An 18,388-nucleotide genomic window follows, 5' to 3' on the forward strand; every position below is an offset into this window, starting at 1 on the left:
TGTCCGATTGCATGGGATCTTAGGGAGATTAAATCCATTTATATTCAATTTTGAATAACAAGATATTTAATCCCATCCAATCATTTTCAATTCGCTCCTAATCGAATAAGTCCTTAGCAAACAAATCTTTCAACAATCAATTCCTTATTTAGATGTGCTCGTGTATTGGGGTGGATTAAGGTGTAAAATTAACTATAATTCAAATCTAGAATTAAGAGTGTAACTAAACAAGCCAGTGGGCAGAGCCTGTTCGCTTGGCTTCTGTATCCTACAATGTTTTTTCTATGGATTGTAGCTGCAGCAGTCCAAACAGTTGCCTTTAATCTGAACGAAACAGGCTAACTTGATGGTGGCACAATTACTGATCGTGTGTTTACATTCTCTAATGAACTTTAGTGATTCACAATTACTGATCATGAAAAATTCCACTTGTGACTTGTGCAATCTGCAGTTACTGCATCCGTCCTAAAATATAAAGGCTGAGTTTGCTCTAGATGCTAAGATCGGCTAAGTAAGAGAAGAATATTTACGACATTAGCATCATTGTACAAGTTATATTTTCATAATATTCTAATTTGACATTTTGGTCAAACTTACCACTGTTTGATTTAAACATAAAGATGTACTGTTTTTTCTAACGGTGCGCACATGAGTTGGTTGCATAAATCGTTCCATGTTTGACAAGTGTTGGCACCTGTTCAATACTTGGCTCTGTTAATGAAGAGATAATGGCACAAACGCTACATACAGGTTGCTTCGAATGATGAAGCCAGCTTGAAAAATGGCACAAACGCTACCTACCTAGATGGCCCAATAGGTACACAGATTTGATACTGGTGTGAGGACGTAGAGCTTCAGGCACTTCAATCTCAATGTGCTCTGGAGATTTCAACCAACACAATCTCAGAGTGAGACTATTTAATATTGTTTTTTCTAAGTTCCTCATTAGCTACATGATCCTTGCTTTTGGCACCATAATCATATGTAACTAAAGCTCTTATATTTTGACTTATTAACCTAATTTTCTCTCCCTACTCTACATCATGAACTTCCATTGCCAGGGTGACATTGTGAATCTTTTGGATATCGGACTAGCTTTGTTCATACCGTTCAGTTAATAAGTTGGCTCGACTCGGCTTGTTAAGCTAGCGAGCCACAAAGTCAACTCAGCTCGGCTTGCCTCATTTATGAGCTCGGCTCGTTTAGCACGCGAGTTAGAGAAAAAAACAATATGTAAATAATAATCAATTTTAGTTTTTTGTTTAGTTGTGTCCTTCTGTTCTATAGCACTGAAAGGGCACAGCTGAGCAAAAAATACGACTAAAGATATAGGTGAGCACATCAACAAAACTGAGGACACCAATTTAAAAAACCCTTAGTTTTAATATAATTTAACAATAGAAAATAGTAATTATACTCATAATTTCACAGACCACATCAATATAACACCAAATTAACACAACTCATCACTCATAAATTCACAATTCACACAAATATTCATCAGTTTAACCCACAATTATATTCACATAGATCAATTTAAAATAGACATAGTTCATCAATTATTAATTTAACTCATAGACCATAGACACCACACATACATATAACATATTTATCAATAACTTAAATGATATTCATATAGTTTCGTTTTGCTAAAATGTGGTAGCTCGTTTAACTCACGAGCTAGTTAACAAATCGAACTAGCTCGTTAACGAACCGAGTTAGGATGTTAACTTAGCTCATGAAAAAATTCAAACGAATTAATCCGAGCCGAATAGACCACGAGCCGAGCGAGCCGACGAGCCACGAGCATTTTGTCCAGCCCTAATTGTGATTCAAACTTCTGTAGATTGGTCAGCCTACTAAAGCCTCAGGATAATATCTGCAAGTTACAGAGAATAAAGCCTCTGTTGAAAGAACAAGCTTTGGAGATTTCAAGATACCAGAGATTGCAAACTCAGGACGGTTAGCTGCTGTAGAACTTCTCTTGATACGAACTTAGATATACACAATGTCTCCATACATAGCAAAATCAACGAACATAGAAAATCTGAAACAAAGAAAGTATATACTAACACAAGAACATGACGTCAAGACACACCTCAACATCTCCCTTCCCCTTCCTAGATGTAGAATACAAAGCCATCGAGAACCACCGTGCCTGCTAGCTGTGCACTTTGAAGCAACTCAGTGATGGGAAGAGCTTCAGCAGGTCATCCCGGCTCCTCCTCTGTCAAACATGTCAAAATAGAAAAAAACGACTAGGTAAAAAAAGTTATTCAGAACCAAAACTACAGATGAACACATCGTTGAACAGCATCATGGGAAGCAAAGGGTTGCGAGTTCCGATCGATGGTCAAAAGCGTAGTTACAGAGACTTCCGAAATACTCACCTTAATACCTATGCAGCCATTTACGTCGAGTGTTGTGAGGCTGGACGAGCAAGATTTTGACAAAGCCTCAAGGCATGCATCGGTCACCCCAACTATTCCAAACAAACTACATGGATGCAAGACAGAGCATACATTTAAGCCCAGTGAATGCTCTATCTTTAGGACAATATTACCATGTTACCTTAACAGTTCGAGGGCTCGACAACCTAGCGCAATAGCTACAATGCCAGTGTCAGTAACACGTACACACCTGTCAGATAGTAATTGCAGAGTTTGATACACAGAACCCTATTTGACTGAAGGAAAACAGGAGAAGTTTGCTCTTCATGTACCAACTCAAATTGAGGTATGTTAGACGTCCACATCTTGATATGCATGCAAGGCCATCGTCCGTTAGATTCTGGAAATCCCGTATCAGTAGATTATGAAAAAAAAAATGATTTGATAGTTCAAAGTAAATGCGATAACAATTACCTGAGCACCACATAGGTCTAGAAATGTAAGATTACTTAATGATCCTATCTCCCTATAAACACTGTCAGTAAAACTGCATGAAAATGAGGTAAGTTGTTAGATACCCTCCTCACGGCTAGACACATCTGCTATAATATTATTTTTTCTTGTATTTACCTTGAAAGGGCATAAAGGTTTAGGCTTTCAAGTGAAGAACACTTCAGAAGAACTTGGTTAAGCCCATCATCTGTCAACTTAACACACCTGGACAATTTAGCACAGGAACATTTAGGTATCACATTCTGCTATCCAAACACCAAAAATTGTGAGAAGAAAAAGATGGGTAAGCAATAAGATACATGTTAAGAATTGCTTGTTTTGTGATGGATATATTCCAGAAACCTAACCATACCTGGTTATGTTCAATCTCTTTAGTCCTTGGTAATTATTAGCAATCAACTGCATTCCTTTATCCTTGATATTCTGCAATTGCAACAACCAAACTTATAACTTGACTCATTGTTTTATCATACTCCCTCCATCACGGAAAGAAAGTGAATCTCACTTTTGAGGTTGTAGATGTAAAATTATGCATTTGCCCCTCCTCTATCGTTATGCCCATACACGGAGACTGAAGCAATCATCGCATTCTGGAGTGTTCTTTAGGAGTTCAGAATATTTTTGCTCGGCGGCTCGACCTCGATGTCGTAGTCTTCTTCCTCTGAGTCCGGAACATAGAGGTTGCCATGGACATCCACACACAGGCCGCCACGTCCGAGGCAGCGCTTGTGCACATCGATCTCTATGGCTTCGGATCCCGTCGTCACTACCTAGCTTCACGCTATACATCTAAAGCTGACAATGGGCCTCAAATTTTACACTATAAAACTTAAGGATCGAATCGGATTAGGATCGGGCTTTGTTTCTATTCATTTTTGAACTAGAAATAATTTAGGGCCCTAACAAATTGTGAAGAGGCATTTGGATCGTGATCCATTAACACCCCTATATACATCCCACCGATACAGTGGCTGATCTTGCAGTCTTCTTCCAAGTCAGTGACCTAGCCCGTCTCATGCGGCGGATCCTAGCAGGGCTGCGGCGCATCTTGCAGTGACAGATTCGGCACCGAGCGCCACCAGCCATGCGCACGAACAGGGGAGGGGCTCTGGGTGGGGAAGGAGATGCCCACGAGTGGGGCAGGAGCGCCGCACGGGGAAGGAGACTGAGTCCCTGGATTTAGCGGTGTGTGCATTTCTCGGCTTCTCGGGATTCCTCGCCTGTGGGTTTTTTCTGGATGTGGGAGAGTGACAAGAATCACCGATGGATGGATAGAGTATAGTAGTTTTTTAAGCATGCAGTGGTTTTTAATAGGTTGGGTCCCAGTAAAAAAGCTGATCTTTATATCCATGATTACATTCTTTTTGGGGCAATATTTGAACTGCAAGATTACTTTCTTTCTGGAGCGGAGGGAGTAGCAGATATATGAGTGTGCAATATATATGGTTGATGGAGCAAAAAGATAAGGAAGAATTGGTAATAGATTGACATGAAAATTAAATATTAAAATCTACATCTACAATTAATATTCCATTATAACCATGATGTGCTCTACTTGAACATGAGAGCTTCAATGTAATAATTTATTCTTAGCTGCATCTAGATGCAACACTGCATTGCATAAAAAATGCTTTCTTCTTTCTCTGTACCATGGTCTTTTTTCAGCACAATGTTCAAGAAATATTGTATGGTTCCAAATATAGCCCACAACAAAACAAGGATACTTTCTCGTCTTCTTGAACTATGTAAAAAATCATATATTCATATTACATACTTTGTAAGCTAATTAGTGATGGTGATTAGGCCTGCTATGTTGTATGGTGCAAAATATTTGCCTACAAAAATACGATATGTTCAGCAGATAAGTGTTCCGGAAATGCGTATGTTGTGTTAGATTTGTGACCGTACAAAAAGGGAACTTGTCCGAAATGATGATATATGTGATAGGCTAGAGGTAGCACCAACTGGAAAAAACTTATCCAACATCGGTTGAGATGGTTTGGGCATGTGCAACAGATACCTCCCAGTGCATAGTGGGATCCTAAGGCGCGATAGCAATAAGAGAGAAAGAAAAAGACCACAATTGACATGAAAAGGAGCAGTAAAAAGGGACTTGAAAGGATATACCCAAATGGTTAGCATTGGATAGAAGTGCATGGAAACAACTATTCATGTGCAGATGTGCTAGAACCTTGATTATGGGTTCTATTGGGTTTTTAGAGTAAAATGCACTTTCGGCCCTTAAACTTGTCTGGCTGTGTCAACCCGGTCCATAAACTTTTAAAGTATGTCTTTTAAGAACCTAATCTTTGTTCGGGTCTCTATTACGTCCTAACGGTTTGCTGTGGCGCACATGTCAATTGTCATGGTCTATTGGACCGCGTCCACCCTTCTCCCTCCTTCCTCGACGACTAACATGTGAGCCACAGCAACCCGTTAGAACGTAATAGAGACCCGAACAGAGATTGGACCCTTAAAAGACATACTTTAAAAGTTTATGGACCAGGTTGACACTGCCAGACAAGTTGAAGGACCAGAAGTGCACGGGATTTTAAGTACATGCCTCAAATTAAACATTCATGGTACCAATAATTAAATAAGAGAATGAAATGATTGTAGGCACTGTTCTTTGGAAACAGATATTGCAAACGACCATCTTATACATTTAAATAAACTTGTAGAATAGTTTCCACAATTGCTTGCTTCGATATTCAAGAAAAAAACATGGGGAACAAGAAAATGCTATAGAATAAAAAAAACACATCCTACCTTACAACCGCTCAAGTTAAGGTGCACTAGATGCTTGCAGTTCTTTGTAATGTGCCCAATACTTGAGTCTGTCAGTCTAAGGCAGAAAAATGTCCAACAATTAGAAACAAATTCATATTCACCAAAGTAAACATTCAGTAAGAAATATACCCTACAATCCAATAGATAGCAAGGCGCTGAAGATTAGGACAAAGACTGGTAACAGCTTCAATTCCTTTATCAGAGATCTTCTGACATGCATTTAGGTTCAGGAATTCCAAATTTTCCAGTGAGATGCCACTCTGTAATCATACATAATAAACATTAGAGTTGAACAACATTGTATTTAATAAATTTATTTAAAAGCACAAAATGGGAGAAAGGAGCAAAGCTTGCCATTTCTTTTAGATGAACAAAATATCGATCCTCAATATCTTGAGCAAATTCAAGGTTTAATACTTTGAGGTGACGATACCTTGCCTAAATGAAAATGGAGCAATATGTCATAAAAATACTCAAAACAGGACAAAAATACGAAAGTATAACATGTGTAAGACAAAACATATCAACAGGCTTCTGCCCCCCCCCCCCAAAAAAAAAGTACATAGCACATATCTAACAGAAGACAAAAAAGAAGAATTATGGTTACCAGTGAAAGTGCTGAAATAAGTCGGTTTCCAGCATTCTTCATCTCACGTAGATCAAGTACCTGTATCGAACAGTGAACAATAATCGATGATATAATAAAAATCGATATTAGAACACTAGTAAATTCATATAGAGCACAAATCAGTATTAGGCAGCAAGCATCACATAAAAAGTGGTCATACTAATTCATCAAGTCAGTTGGATGATGAGCAAGTAGCATTGAATTAGCTCCTACTTGTGTTATTACAAAGTACCGAACCTGGTTAGAGGATAGTGTGAACTTCACAAGTTGAATTCTGACTCCAGCAGGCCAAAAAAAAACATGAAGCCCCCGTGGCTGCTGAATTATAACATAATAATACGAGTTCCAGCTAAAAACTAATTAGGCCAAGAAATTCAAGCCCAAAATCACAAACTCATGCATGCAACATAACACGAAAATGATCCATTGTTCGCCGAAATGTGAGCAACTGTCAAGTGTCTCGGCTCCCAGAGTCGCCGGACCGCGACTAATTAGCTCGTAGTCGCGCTCCAGACCTCACCACGAAGTTATACCCTTCTGTTGGTGGCTTGAGATCGGTAGGGAGAAGAAGACTATGGGTAAATTCTTGTTGTTCTTCTCCAGTCGGCTGGCACAGGCTTTTATAGCCAAATGGCCAACCACCAGGAGGGAAACTACTCCCTGATTATAGTAATAGCAATCCTACTTTCCTTCTTATCCCTACTGCAGAAGGAAACCTCTTTATTCTAGGAAAGGGATATCCTACTTCCCTTCTTAGCCCCTGGCTACTTTCCTATTTAGCCGATGTCAATCACTTTATTCTAGGACTGCTTTCCCTCTGCGCTGCTGCCTTCTGCGCTGTTGTTTCCTTCTTTAGCTGCCGACCGCGTCCAGCTCGCGCGAGCGCCCATCGCGTTCAGCTGCCCGGCGTGTATCACGGGCGCGCTTGTACGTGCGACCGTACATGACATCTCCCTCTCCGTCGAAGTCCAGCTCATCCTCGAGCTGAAAGTCTGGGTACCTGGCGCGGAAATCGTCGAGGTCTTCCCATGTTGCTGATGTATCAGGCTCGTCTTTCAACTGGACAAGCACCTGGCGAATGCCGCGCGCCAGGCGAGCTTGCGTGACACTTGCGGGCTCTGGCACAACCGCACCATGGACTGTAGGGGGCATCGGTGGAGTAGTGGCTGGTGGGGTGCCGACGAACTTCTTGAGCACGCCGACATGGAACACATTGTGAAGACGGGCTCCCGGCGGAAGCTGCAGACGCACGGCTACGTCGTTGATGACTTCCGTGATGTGGTATGGTCCGACGTAACGAGGCTTGAGTTTTCCCTTGGGCGCATGCGGCAGGGATGCGGCTGGGCGCTGACGGAGCCGAAGAAGAGCCCAGTCGCCCTCCTGGTAGGACACCTGGCGGTGATGCTTGTAATAGTGTTTCTTCTGTACTGCTTGTGCCTGTTCGAGTCGGTACCTGACATCGTCGAGGAAGGTCGCACGATCTTCCATCTCCTGGGCGACAGCTGCCACACGAGTCTCACCGGGCTCGTAGGAGCGGATGGAGGGCGGGTCACGTCCGTAGACCACCACGAATGGTGTCTCGTGGAGTGAGGACTAGTAAGCGGTGTTGTAGATGTACTCAGCCCATGACAGCCAGCGCAGCCATTGTCGGGGTCGATCCCCGGTGAAGCACCATAGGTACATGATAATGACACGGTTTGCTGCCTCTGTCTGGCCGTCCATCTGGGGGTGGAATGCCGACGACATGTGTAGTTTTGTGCCCATGAGGCGCAGGAGCTCATGCCAGAACACCGAGGTGAATACTGGGTCCCGGTCGGATACGATGGATTGTGGGATCCCGTGGAGGCGCACTATGTCAGTGAAGAATGTCTGCGCCACGGACTCGGCGGTGTATGGATGCGCCAGGGGAACGAAGTGGCAGTATTTGCTGAAGCGGTCCACGACGGAAAGAATGACCGTCTTGCCGTGCACGCGGGGTAGTGCCTCCACGAAGTCGAGACCTATGTCCGCCCAGACGATGGATGGCACCGGTAGAGGCTGCAGCAATCCCGTCGGGTGGAGGTGTTCGGACTTGTACTTCTGGCAGGTTGCACATGCCCGCACAAAGTCTTGCACCCAACTGCGCATGTTGGGGAAATGAAAGTCGCAGCGGAGTCGGTGGAGAGTACAATGGACGCCTCATGCCCGTCGTCATGGACCGTAGCCAGGATCTCCTGCGGGAGCGGTGAGGCAGGTGGGATATAGAGGCGGCCATCGAACGCTATCATGCCATCCACCATGGCCCACAGCGCCGTTCTTTTGCCTGCGCTGAGCTCGGCATGTATGGCGGCCAGCTCGGGATCCGTGGCCTGTGCGTGGTGCGGTCGATCAATAAAGTCGAATCGGGGCGCGGAGATGGCCAGCATGGTGCCTTCCTCCGTATCGCGGCGGGAGAGGGTGTCGGCGACGGTGTTTGTTGCACCCGACCTGTACTCCACCGAGAAGTCGAAGCCCAAAAGCTTCCCAACCCAGTGGTGTTGGGAATCGTCACCAGACGCTGGTCGAGAAGGTACTTGAGGCTGTAGTGGTCCGTCTTGATAGTGAAGTGTCACCCCCATAAGTACGGTCGCCAATGCCGCACTGCCTGGACAAGGTCGATGAGCTCCCGCTCATAAGCGGCGAGGGCGCGGTGCCGTGGGGTGACGGGTCGACTGAAGAAGGCGACTAGGTGCCGATCCTGTACCAGGACGGCGTCGAACCCGTGGGACGACGCATCACATTCGACAATGAAGAGCATGGCGAAGTTTGGCATGGCCAGAACCGGGGCTGTGGTGACCGCGGTCTTGAGGGCCGCGAACGTCGCGGCTGCTTCGTTGTCCCAAGAGTAACCTTCCTTCTTGAGGAGGGCAGTGAGGGGCGCTGCAACAGTGCCGTAGTTGTGGACGAACTTGAGGTAGTAGCCTGCTAAACCGAGGAAGCCACGGACGGCTCGAGCCGAACGAGGAGTCGGCCAGTCGAGGATGGCCTTCACCTTAGCTGGATCCATGGCGACTCCATCCGCGGATATCACATGGCCGAGGTAGGCGACTGAAGAGGCGCCAAAGGAGCACTTGGCTCGCTTGACGAAGAGATGGTGATGGCGTAGCTCGTTGAGGACGGCCCGAAGGTGACGAAGATGATCCGCCCAAGTCTTGCTTTAGACCAAAATGTCGTCAAAAAAGACGAGGATGAAATGGCGCAGGAAAGGCCGGAGTACGTCATTCATGAGGGCCTGGAACGTAGTCGGGGCATTGCAGAGCCCAAATGCCATCACCCGGAACTCGTAGAGGCCGTCGTGGGTGCGAAATGTCGTCTTGTGCACATCTTCCGGCTGCATGCGCACCTGATGGTACCCGGACCGAAGGTCCAGCTTGGAGAAGAACTGTGCGCCATGGAGCTCATCGAGTAGCTCGTCGACCACTGGAATGGGGAACGTGTCCTTTACGGTGAGTGCATTCAAGGCGCGGTAGTCGACACAGAAGCGCCAGGAGCCGTCTGGCTTCTTGACGAGGAGGACCAGCGACGAGAATAGAGAGTCGCTGCGGCGGACGATGCCTTGCTCGATCATGGCGGCACACTGGCGCTCAAACTCGTCCTTGTGAGCCGCCGGGTACCTGTAGGGGCGGACGGCCACCGGCTGGGCGTCCGGCTTGAGGATGATGCGGTGGTCGTGCGCGCGCTTGGGAGGTAGTCATGTGGGCTCGACGAAGATGTCCTCGAAGGTGGCCAAGAGCCCATCCAGGAGGGGCTCGCTGGCTGTGGTAGCGCTAAGAGTCGGCGGGCCTAGTGTCGGGACGCTGGACCAGCAAACAGTACGCCCTTGGTGCTGGAATGTCATACTGCGGTTGGCCAAATCCCAGATGATGGGTCCCAGTGCGCCCAGCCACCTTGTGCCCAGCACCACGTCGTAGCCTGCCAACGGCATCACGAAGAGGTCGGCCAGGAATGGTGCGCCGTCGATGAAGAGTGGTGCTGCCTTGATGACGCCCGCGCATGTAACGTGTTCGTCGTTGGCGACCATGGCCGTTAGGCAAGGTCGCTGGTGCAGTGGTAGGCCGGAGCGTTAGGCCGCCGTCTCCGAGATGAAGTTGTGTGTGCTGCCGAAGTCTAGCAGAGCTACCAGCGACGTGGACCAAGTGCGACTGCGACCTGCATCGTGTCAGTGACGGGGACCCCGGTCAAAGCCTGGAGGGAGAAGACGGGCGCCTCGGCGTCCTGGTCTATGGCCCCTGCAGCGTCGTCAGCGTCGGAGAGCTCCACCCTGTCGATGAAGAAGAGACGGCGGCAGGTGCGGTTGTGGCCACGTGTGTACTTCTCGTCGCAGTTGTAGCAGAGACCGAGGCGCCGTCGTTCTGCCTATTCCGCCTGGAAGAGGCGCTTCATTGGAGGCGGCGTCGGGGCCTGTTCCGGTGCTGGCAGGGCGAGGCGCGTCTGAGGGCCTTGCGGGGGTGCGCGCGGCACGGCCCGAGGCGGTGGTGATACCGGCGTCGAGTGCGCGATCAACTCTAGTTGTCGCGCCAAGCTCATCGCAGCCGCCAGCATGTGAGGGTTGTGGATGCGGACGGCGTGGCTGAGCGGGGGTAGCAGGCCGCCCGTGAAGAGCTGGACCCTTTGTGCTTCTTCTAGGCGCCCGGCGCGGGGAAGCAGCGCTTGGAATCGGTCTTGGCACTCCGTGACCAACCCCGTGCGCCGGCAGTCGGCGAGCTCGAAGAGCGGCGCGGATCGTAGTGGTGGTCCATACCGGAGGTTGATGAGTTCGGTGAAATGGCGCCAGGATGGCGTGCCCTCGTCCTGCTGGACTTGGATCCACCACATTTGGGCCCCGTCCTCCAGATTGTACCCCGCCATCCAGACCTTCTCCTCTTCCATGATTCGCTGTTGGTGGAAGTACGACTCACACCGATTAATGAAAAGGAGGGGTCGGACTTGCCATCGTATTTGGGGAAATCGAGCTTCTGGAAACGTGGAGGTGGTCGGTCGGTGTTGTGTCCGCCCGTGACTTGCTTGGAGCCGGACAGCTCGAGGATGGCCGTGTGGCCCTAGCGTTGGCCTCCGCGGTCGCCTGAAGAGCCTTGACGCTTTCGGCGACCTGCGCAATGGTGACCCTAAGGTCGCTGTTGTCGGCCATGGACGCAGCACAGGAAGCAGCGGACGAAGATGTGGGTGATGGTGGCGCAGCGGCTGGGAGTGGGTCGACTGGTGGCGAATAAGTGGAACGTGGAGGAGAGGATCGTCGGGATCGTGATACCAGGTTGTCAAGTGTCTCGGCTCCCAGAGTCGCTGGACCGTGACTACATAGCTCGTAGTCGCGCTCCAGACCTCACCACGAAGTTATACCCTTCTGCTGGTGGCTTGAGATCGGTAGGGAGAAGAAGACTATGGGTAAATTCTTGTTGTCCTTCTCCAGTCGGCTGGCACAGGCTTTTATAGCCAAATGGCCGACCACCAGGATGGAAACTACTCCCTGATTATAGTAATAGCAATCATACTTTCCTTCTTATCCCTACTGCAGAAGGAAACCTCTTTATTCTAGGAAAGGGATATCCTACTTCCCTTCTTAGCCCCTGGCTACTTTCCTATTTAGCCGCTGTCAATCACTTTATTCTAGGACTGCTTTCCCTCTGCGCTGCTGCCTTTCCTTCTGCGCTGTTGTTTCCTTCTTTAGCTGCTGGCTGTGTCCAGCTCGCGCGAGCGCCCAGCGCGTTCAGCTGCCCGGCGCGTATCACGGGCGCGCTTGTACGTGCGACCGTACATGACAGCAACTATGCTCACATCATACAACAATCAGACAAACTACACCTATGTGCTCGAGAGAGAAAAAACTACAACAGCAGGTGGTGACAGAACACACAACATCGCCCAGTTCTGCACCCAACTGAGAAAAATGTGGCAATCTGTTGGACGATTTAGAGAACAAGAAATAGAGCATGCTTTGAGAATAAACTCACGAAACATTCCTATGAGATCATTTGCCATGCTTGTCACTAATCAGATGTTGGACAGGTTTGCCTCCTGAAGGAGAACGCAAGCTGATGATTGAAGATGTGGACACGATGTTGGGTGTTTCTACAAGGCTATTGATGGAGTCAAGTCAAGCAGATCACGTAATGCAGTTGGAGGATGTTGCTGAAAGGGATGAAGAATAGTGACTGGCGGTTCGGAACTTCATCAAGATCTCTCTCTTTGGGAATCGCTAGTGTGGCTGATGCTTTCTCTTATCTTGCTCTTCTTGTAACAGAACACACTTTTGGCCTTTTGGGTGCTTTGTTGCTCAGGTGTAGCAGTCGGTTAAGCATATCAAACTTCTCTCACTTGTTGCAGGCTTTTTTCTTGTGTAGCTAGTTGTCTGAGGCAGATCTCTAGCTGCTCAGGGACACTCTGTATGGCTTGCTTCTGTTTTCTGTCTCTAAACCTGAATATTTCTGAATTTCCGTTTTCTGTTACGGGCCGTTTGGATTTATTCATTTTGAAGGAATTAAAATTTACTTAATAAAGTAATCGCTTAGAATTTGACTTTCCACCACTTTTCAAAGCTAAGATATAAACTTATCTTAAATTAATGGGGTAAAATATGGGAAATGATTTTATGCATCAACGAAATATGTTTCTACTCTATAACTTATAAAACGCTCTTATGCTCACTCCTATACAGTAGAAATGTAGCACGTAAACATCTCCCTTATATTGCTAATATATTTCACATAAAAGTAAACCATATTATTTTAATTGAACTTTGCCTAAATTACTATTACGGGGCGTTTGGATTTATTCATTTTAGAGGAATTGGAATTTACTTAATAAAGTAACCTTTTTAGCTTGAAATTTAATATCCCACCACTTTCTAAAGTTCAGATATAAGCCTATCTCAAATTCATGGGTGGAAGATGCGAAATGATTTTATGTCTCAGTAGAATTTGTTTCTACTCTACAACTTATAGGACACTCTTTGACTTACTCCTTTATTGACTCACTCCTTTATAGTAAAAATATAGCACATAAATATATCCGACATCTTGCTAATAATAGTATATAAATATATTTAGTATAAAACCAAATTAGCTTAATTGATATGTGCCTAAATTATTATTATTAGAATGGAATTCGATTCTAAAGATCCAAACGGGATGTTATTAGAATGGAATTCAATTCCAAGGATCCAAATGAGCCGTTAATGGAATAGAGGTTGGCCTCGTGTTAAAAAAAATAATCTTCGGCCAAAGCTAAGGTGAGTGAGGGCTTAAACATCGACAGCAACGATTCCAATTAAACCAGCTAAAACTGGTAACAGAAGCAGAACCGGAAGTTAGGGATTGTCAAGCGATGCGCACCTCCCAGAGCCTGGAGTTAGCAACGAGGGCACGGTAGCACCAGGGACTGACAGCAAGCAGCGCGCATGCGTCCCGCTGCGGAAGGCGCCGACACACCAGTTCCATCACCCGTGGCACCGTCTTCCGGCACCATGCCTCGTCCGCCGCCGGCGCCGCCATCACCGAGTCGGGAGGGGAACCTCGCTCGCTGTGGGAAATTTTGTTTCGCCGCGGACAAGGATGTGGATGTCCCACCAAAGCCTGTTTAGGCCCAAATCCAACCTAGTGCCATGCCTACACATTAGGCCCTGTTCGAGTATTGGTAGCCACGTATTTTTACAGTTCTATTGCAAAACCATAGAATAGTATTTATGAGAGCACCTAAAGGGGTGAATACCTATAAAAATTAAAACTAAATAACACAAACTTGGTTTATGAAATGTTAGTGAAATCAAAATCAATGTGCTATGTCTAAAGAGAAAGATGTGACTTCTTTACTTAATTGCTCTTCACAAAGTGAGTATTAAATTTAGAGAAATTATCAAGTGAATAGAAGTAGAGAGAATCACACAAGAATAATAACAGGTGACACAGCGATTTTTATCATGTGGTTCGGCCAAGTAGGACACTTGCCTACTTTCACGTTGTGGCGTCCCAATGGACGAGGGTTGCACTCGATCCGTTTCAAGCGATCCAATGATCCACTTGAATACCACGGTTTTCTTCCTTAGTAGATGTTTCCCTTTTGTGAGGAATCTCCACAAGTTGGAGCCTCTCACCGTTCCAATATTGACATAATAAAAACCACAAGAGTAGCTCCGGTACGACGGATGCGTAGCTCCGGTACGACGGGTGCGTAGCTCCGGCGAGCTCCACGGGCTCCGGCGACGGTGTGGCGAACTCCAGCGACGGCGGCGGTGGCTCAAACAGCGAGGAGAGTGAGAGAGAGTAGGGGCGAGTGTTGGAACTTGCTCTCCTGGGCAAGTTGATCCAACGGGGGAGTGGAACGAGCGCAAGCAAAGTTTAATGCGGGATGGCAAAAGCTATGTTGGTCTGGCCTCTCACGGGCACTATACGGGGGTATTTATAGGTACTCGAGCGGCCACCCGTCAATTGTCAAAGACGTTTATGCCCTCGAGTACCCTGTCTGTCCCTAGAATATTCCCACAGGAGGAGGTTACATACTGTCATTACAGGAAAGGCTATTATAGACGCGGCCCATAATACACTTATCCACGCGGGGCCCGTTACAGTGGGCCAAATCCCACCTGGGCCTCCCCGCACGGTGAGGGCGTGGGACTAGTAGACTTCGATAGAGCCTTTGTCTTGCCTTGTAGAGGACGAAAGGGGACCGCGTCGATCTTCCTCCGATCGACGCCTCCAGCTTGCTCGGGCGCGCTCTGTGGATGTGGTCTTCGTCACGAAGGCATGGAGCGAAGGGTAGCGTGTTCGCCTACGCCCCAACATTTGCCCTCCGAGGAGCCAGTTCGACGAAGTCATCTGGTGCCGAAGATGTCGCTAGATGGTGGAGACGCTGCCCTCGCTCGAAGTGGTCCCGCGGGTTTTTTTTGAAATGTGACAGTTGATGGATGTGTTACTGTTGGACTAAGGGCTTCCCGAAGCGTCGCGTCCTGTCTATAAAAGGGGGCGGCGCGGTCGAGACTATCTTTTACCCGTTGCATGCATCGTAGAAATCCTAACTTTCTCAACCCGCTCGTCTGCCCTCCTGCTTCAGAAATCTGGCCCGTGTCAAGCAGACCGCACGCCGCCGCCGACGATATGTAGCAATGTCTTCTTCCTCATCTGCTTCGAGTGCGTCGTCGATCGGTCCGTCGTCCGAGGATACCCTAAGTGATTTGGTGGCAACGGAGTTGCAGCTGGGCCACACCGTGGAGTTTGGCGTGTCGAGGATTTTCTCGGTTTGCGTGCAGGAGATGCAACAACTTGGATACTTCGACGATGGTGTTGGGCGGGTTCCGGGCGCCGAGGAAATCCCTGAGCCTGAGGGCGAGTTGGTTGTGTTTGAGTCGTTTTTCCTTGCCGGCCTTCGCCTCCCGGCGCATCGTTTCGTAGTGGAGGTTTTGCGGAGATTTGCCGAGCAGATCCACTAGTTGACACCTAACGTCGTGGTCGCCCTGGCGAAGTATGTTTGGGCGGTTGCGTCGTACGACGGTCAGCCGTCTGTGGAAATCTTCGCCAAGAACTATTGTCTGCACTGGCAAAAGAAGAAAATAGGAAATAAGATCGCACAATTTGGATCGTGCACCTTCACACCGAGGACTAGGAAGACTTCGTCGGAAGTTGTGGAAATAGTCCCTTGTGCTCGGAACAAGTGGGACAACTGGTGGGACTATTGGTTTTATGTCTCTGGTGGGGAAGTTGAAGATCTCCCTGGGCTGCCGGCCGCCATCATGTGCTCTCACTATTATGTGGTGTTCCCGCCATTCGAGGTGGCGGAGGACGATGAGGACGAAGGGGCCCTTCGATACGCTGTCCGCATGAGTAGCGGGCACGATCTTGTTGAAGAATTCATTGGATATGGAGTGCGGCCCTTGGCGCACGGATGGGTACTTGGCAAAGTATGCCCTCGCAAGATGTTGTCCTTGGGCGATCAGTTGGTGTGAAGCCCGGCCTTCGCCTTGGATCTGCGGGGTCGAGACCCGGCCGTGTTTGTGCGTGAAGTGGAGGCCGAGGCCTCAAGGATTGTAGGGCGATACGTGCCGAGTACGGAGACCTTGCGGAGTTGGGATATTCGCGGTTCTAATGTTCGTTTGAACCGCGTTTTTGAGTTGAACTGTCTGCCATACGGCGGTTACCCGGGAGACGACGACGCTGGTGTTGTCGACCGCCGGGGAAAGAGGGCGGCCGCTGCGGTCGACGAGGGCCCTTCGCGGGGAGCTGTGCCGACCGCGACCACTAAAAAGAGGAAACTAGGTACTGCAGCTGAGGGGTTGGGGGTCTCCGACCGTTTTTCTGTTGATTTGTTGGGAACTTGCATGGCCCCCGGGGGGAGGATGTCTTTGCCCGAGCTCCGGGAATGTTCGGCGCGAATGCTGGAGGTTACCGGGGGTCGCTGGCCTAGGAATGTTCCGATCCCCCGGGCGGCCGGCGAAGACATGTTTACATCCCGATTAGCTCGTGACTTGAAGATTTTCCCTTATGGACGGAATATTGCTGTTGTTGTATCGGCAGTGATGGATAAGGATCGCCAAGACGCGACGCGGAAGCGCCAGGCGTTCGCGAGGGTCGGGGACCCTAGTCGCGAGGTCAAGAAGGCGCGGGGAGTCGCAAAGTCTGTCGTTCCTAGCAGTAGCAAACCACCGCTGGTTGAGGAAACCCAGCGCCCCCCGGCCCCAGCAGGCCTTCGCAGGGCGCGCAGTCCGTCGCTCTGGAATCCAGCAAGCCGCTACCTGCCGAGGCCGCACAGGTGCAAGGGCCATCGGCCCCGCCCCTGACTGCCGAGGCTGCACAGGAGCTAGGGCCGCCAGCCCAGCCGCGGACTGCCGAGGCTGTCGTGGGTGGGGCCGATGTCTCCATGGATTTTTGCGTGGAGGACTGCCGTGTGGGCGATGTCATGTTGTTCGACGTCCGTACAGGGTGGGGACTTGCTGGTGAGTTTTTTTGGGGTCTTTGACAAGATTATGATGCAGGGTCGGATGCTGGGCAACTGGCTATTGTCCCGGCGCCGGTGGCGGTTGCGTCGGTCGCGGCGAAGGCCGAGGCGAAGGGGTCTTCATAGGACCCCTGGTCCAAGTTTTGTACCAGCGGCGAGATTACTTCGGCCACCGCCGCCAAAGACGTGGCAGGCTCAGTTGCGCGACAGCTGAAGCATGCAACGCAGCAGCTGAAGCATGTAAGTCGTCTTGGACTTTAGCAGTTTGTTATTCTTTCATGATTGTGAATTTGACGGCCTTTTGCGCCAGGCGGCCGCCTTCGCCGAGCATGTTGCGTCGGGTGCCCTCACCTCGGAGTTTGCTGCCGAGAGGCGACGACTCGAGGGCAGGATTGAACGCCTCTGGGCGCAGCATACTGAGGCGGTGTGGGACAGATCAGCCGCTGAGAACAAGACCCACAAGCTGAAGGAGAAACTGACGGCTGTGGAGGCTGAAAAGGATGACCTCGGTCGCCAGCTGGCGGCGGAAAAAGAGGATGCGAACAAGGCCTGAGCGGAGGCCTAGGCCGCACGTGCCGAGGCCAAGCTTGCACGCGCTGAGGCCAATCTCGCCATCCAACGCGCCGCAGAGGCGGAGGCGAACCACAGTAGCCTGCACGGCTGCCTGGATAGGGCGGAGGCCTCGACCCGCACAGAGGTCAATCGAGCGCATGCATTGCTTGGGGACGCGTACCGTCAGCTTGGTGCGCGTACCACCCCCTTTGATCCATCTGGTAAAGAAGTGGTCCTTCGCTTTCTCGGGTGGTTGCAGGAGGAATTGGAGGTGCTGCCGACGATTGTGATGGGTCTCATGTCCTTTGCCGCGCTCGTCACCTGCGAAGGGGGCGTGAATGCCTTGTCCCGTGAGGGATGCAGACACTTCGAAGTCTTTGACCGCTCGGACGAAGACATCGAACGCGGAATCTTCCAGGACGAAGACCCGATTCTAAAACGCTCTGTTGGGGCGCTTTATGATAGGATGTGGGGCCCTCACGACCGTGATATTGTCCGGGAAAGGTCCGACCGAGCGATGGAGCAGGTACGGGTTTTGGGTAATTATTTTATTTTTTATTTTATTTTTATTTTTATT

At 49.0% G+C, this 18,388-nt stretch overlaps 1 protein-coding gene across 3 annotated transcripts; it reads right to left on the bottom strand.

Moving 5' to 3' along the window:
• Positions 1-1,500: 1,500 nt before the first annotated feature.
• On the bottom strand, positions 1,501-13,990 carry LOC103626911 (F-box protein At3g58530-like). Of its 3 annotated transcripts, XR_002261847.2 has the most exons (13): positions 13,668-13,990; positions 6,301-6,360; positions 6,048-6,131; positions 5,823-5,953; positions 5,673-5,748; positions 3,256-3,326; positions 3,021-3,107; positions 2,865-2,937; positions 2,723-2,790; positions 2,572-2,640; positions 2,391-2,496; positions 2,099-2,227; positions 1,501-1,879 (listed from the first exon to the last, which is right to left on the bottom strand). XR_002261847.2 is itself a non-coding variant. In NM_001301565.1 (12 exon segments), coding segments are annotated over 12 exon segments (1,050 nt in total). In that variant the 5' UTR covers positions 13,827-13,946; the 3' UTR covers positions 1,964-2,161.
• Positions 13,991-18,388: the final 4,398 nt, after the last annotated feature.

This window comes from Zea mays, chromosome 5 (genome assembly GCF_902167145.1).
Source record: "Zea mays cultivar B73 chromosome 5, Zm-B73-REFERENCE-NAM-5.0, whole genome shotgun sequence".
NCBI lineage: Eukaryota > Viridiplantae > Streptophyta > Magnoliopsida > Poales > Poaceae > Zea > Zea mays.

What these genes read in the sequence shown, in the direction of transcription:
- LOC103626911 (XM_020537551.2), bottom strand. Translation starts at nt 13,826, where the DNA reads ATGGCGGCGCCGGCGGCGGACGAGGCATGGTGCCGGAAGACGGTGCCA. An exon ending in CTAACTCCAGGCTCTGGGAG is followed by an intron (nt 6,361 to 13,667) that starts GTGCGCATCGCT and finishes TGTTCGATACAG; the next exon opens with GTACTTGATCTACGTGAGAT. An exon ending in CGAGCCCTCGAACTGTTAAG is followed by an intron (nt 2,497 to 2,571) that starts GTAACATGGTAA and finishes GCATCCATGTAG; the next exon opens with TTTGTTTGGAATAGTTGGGG.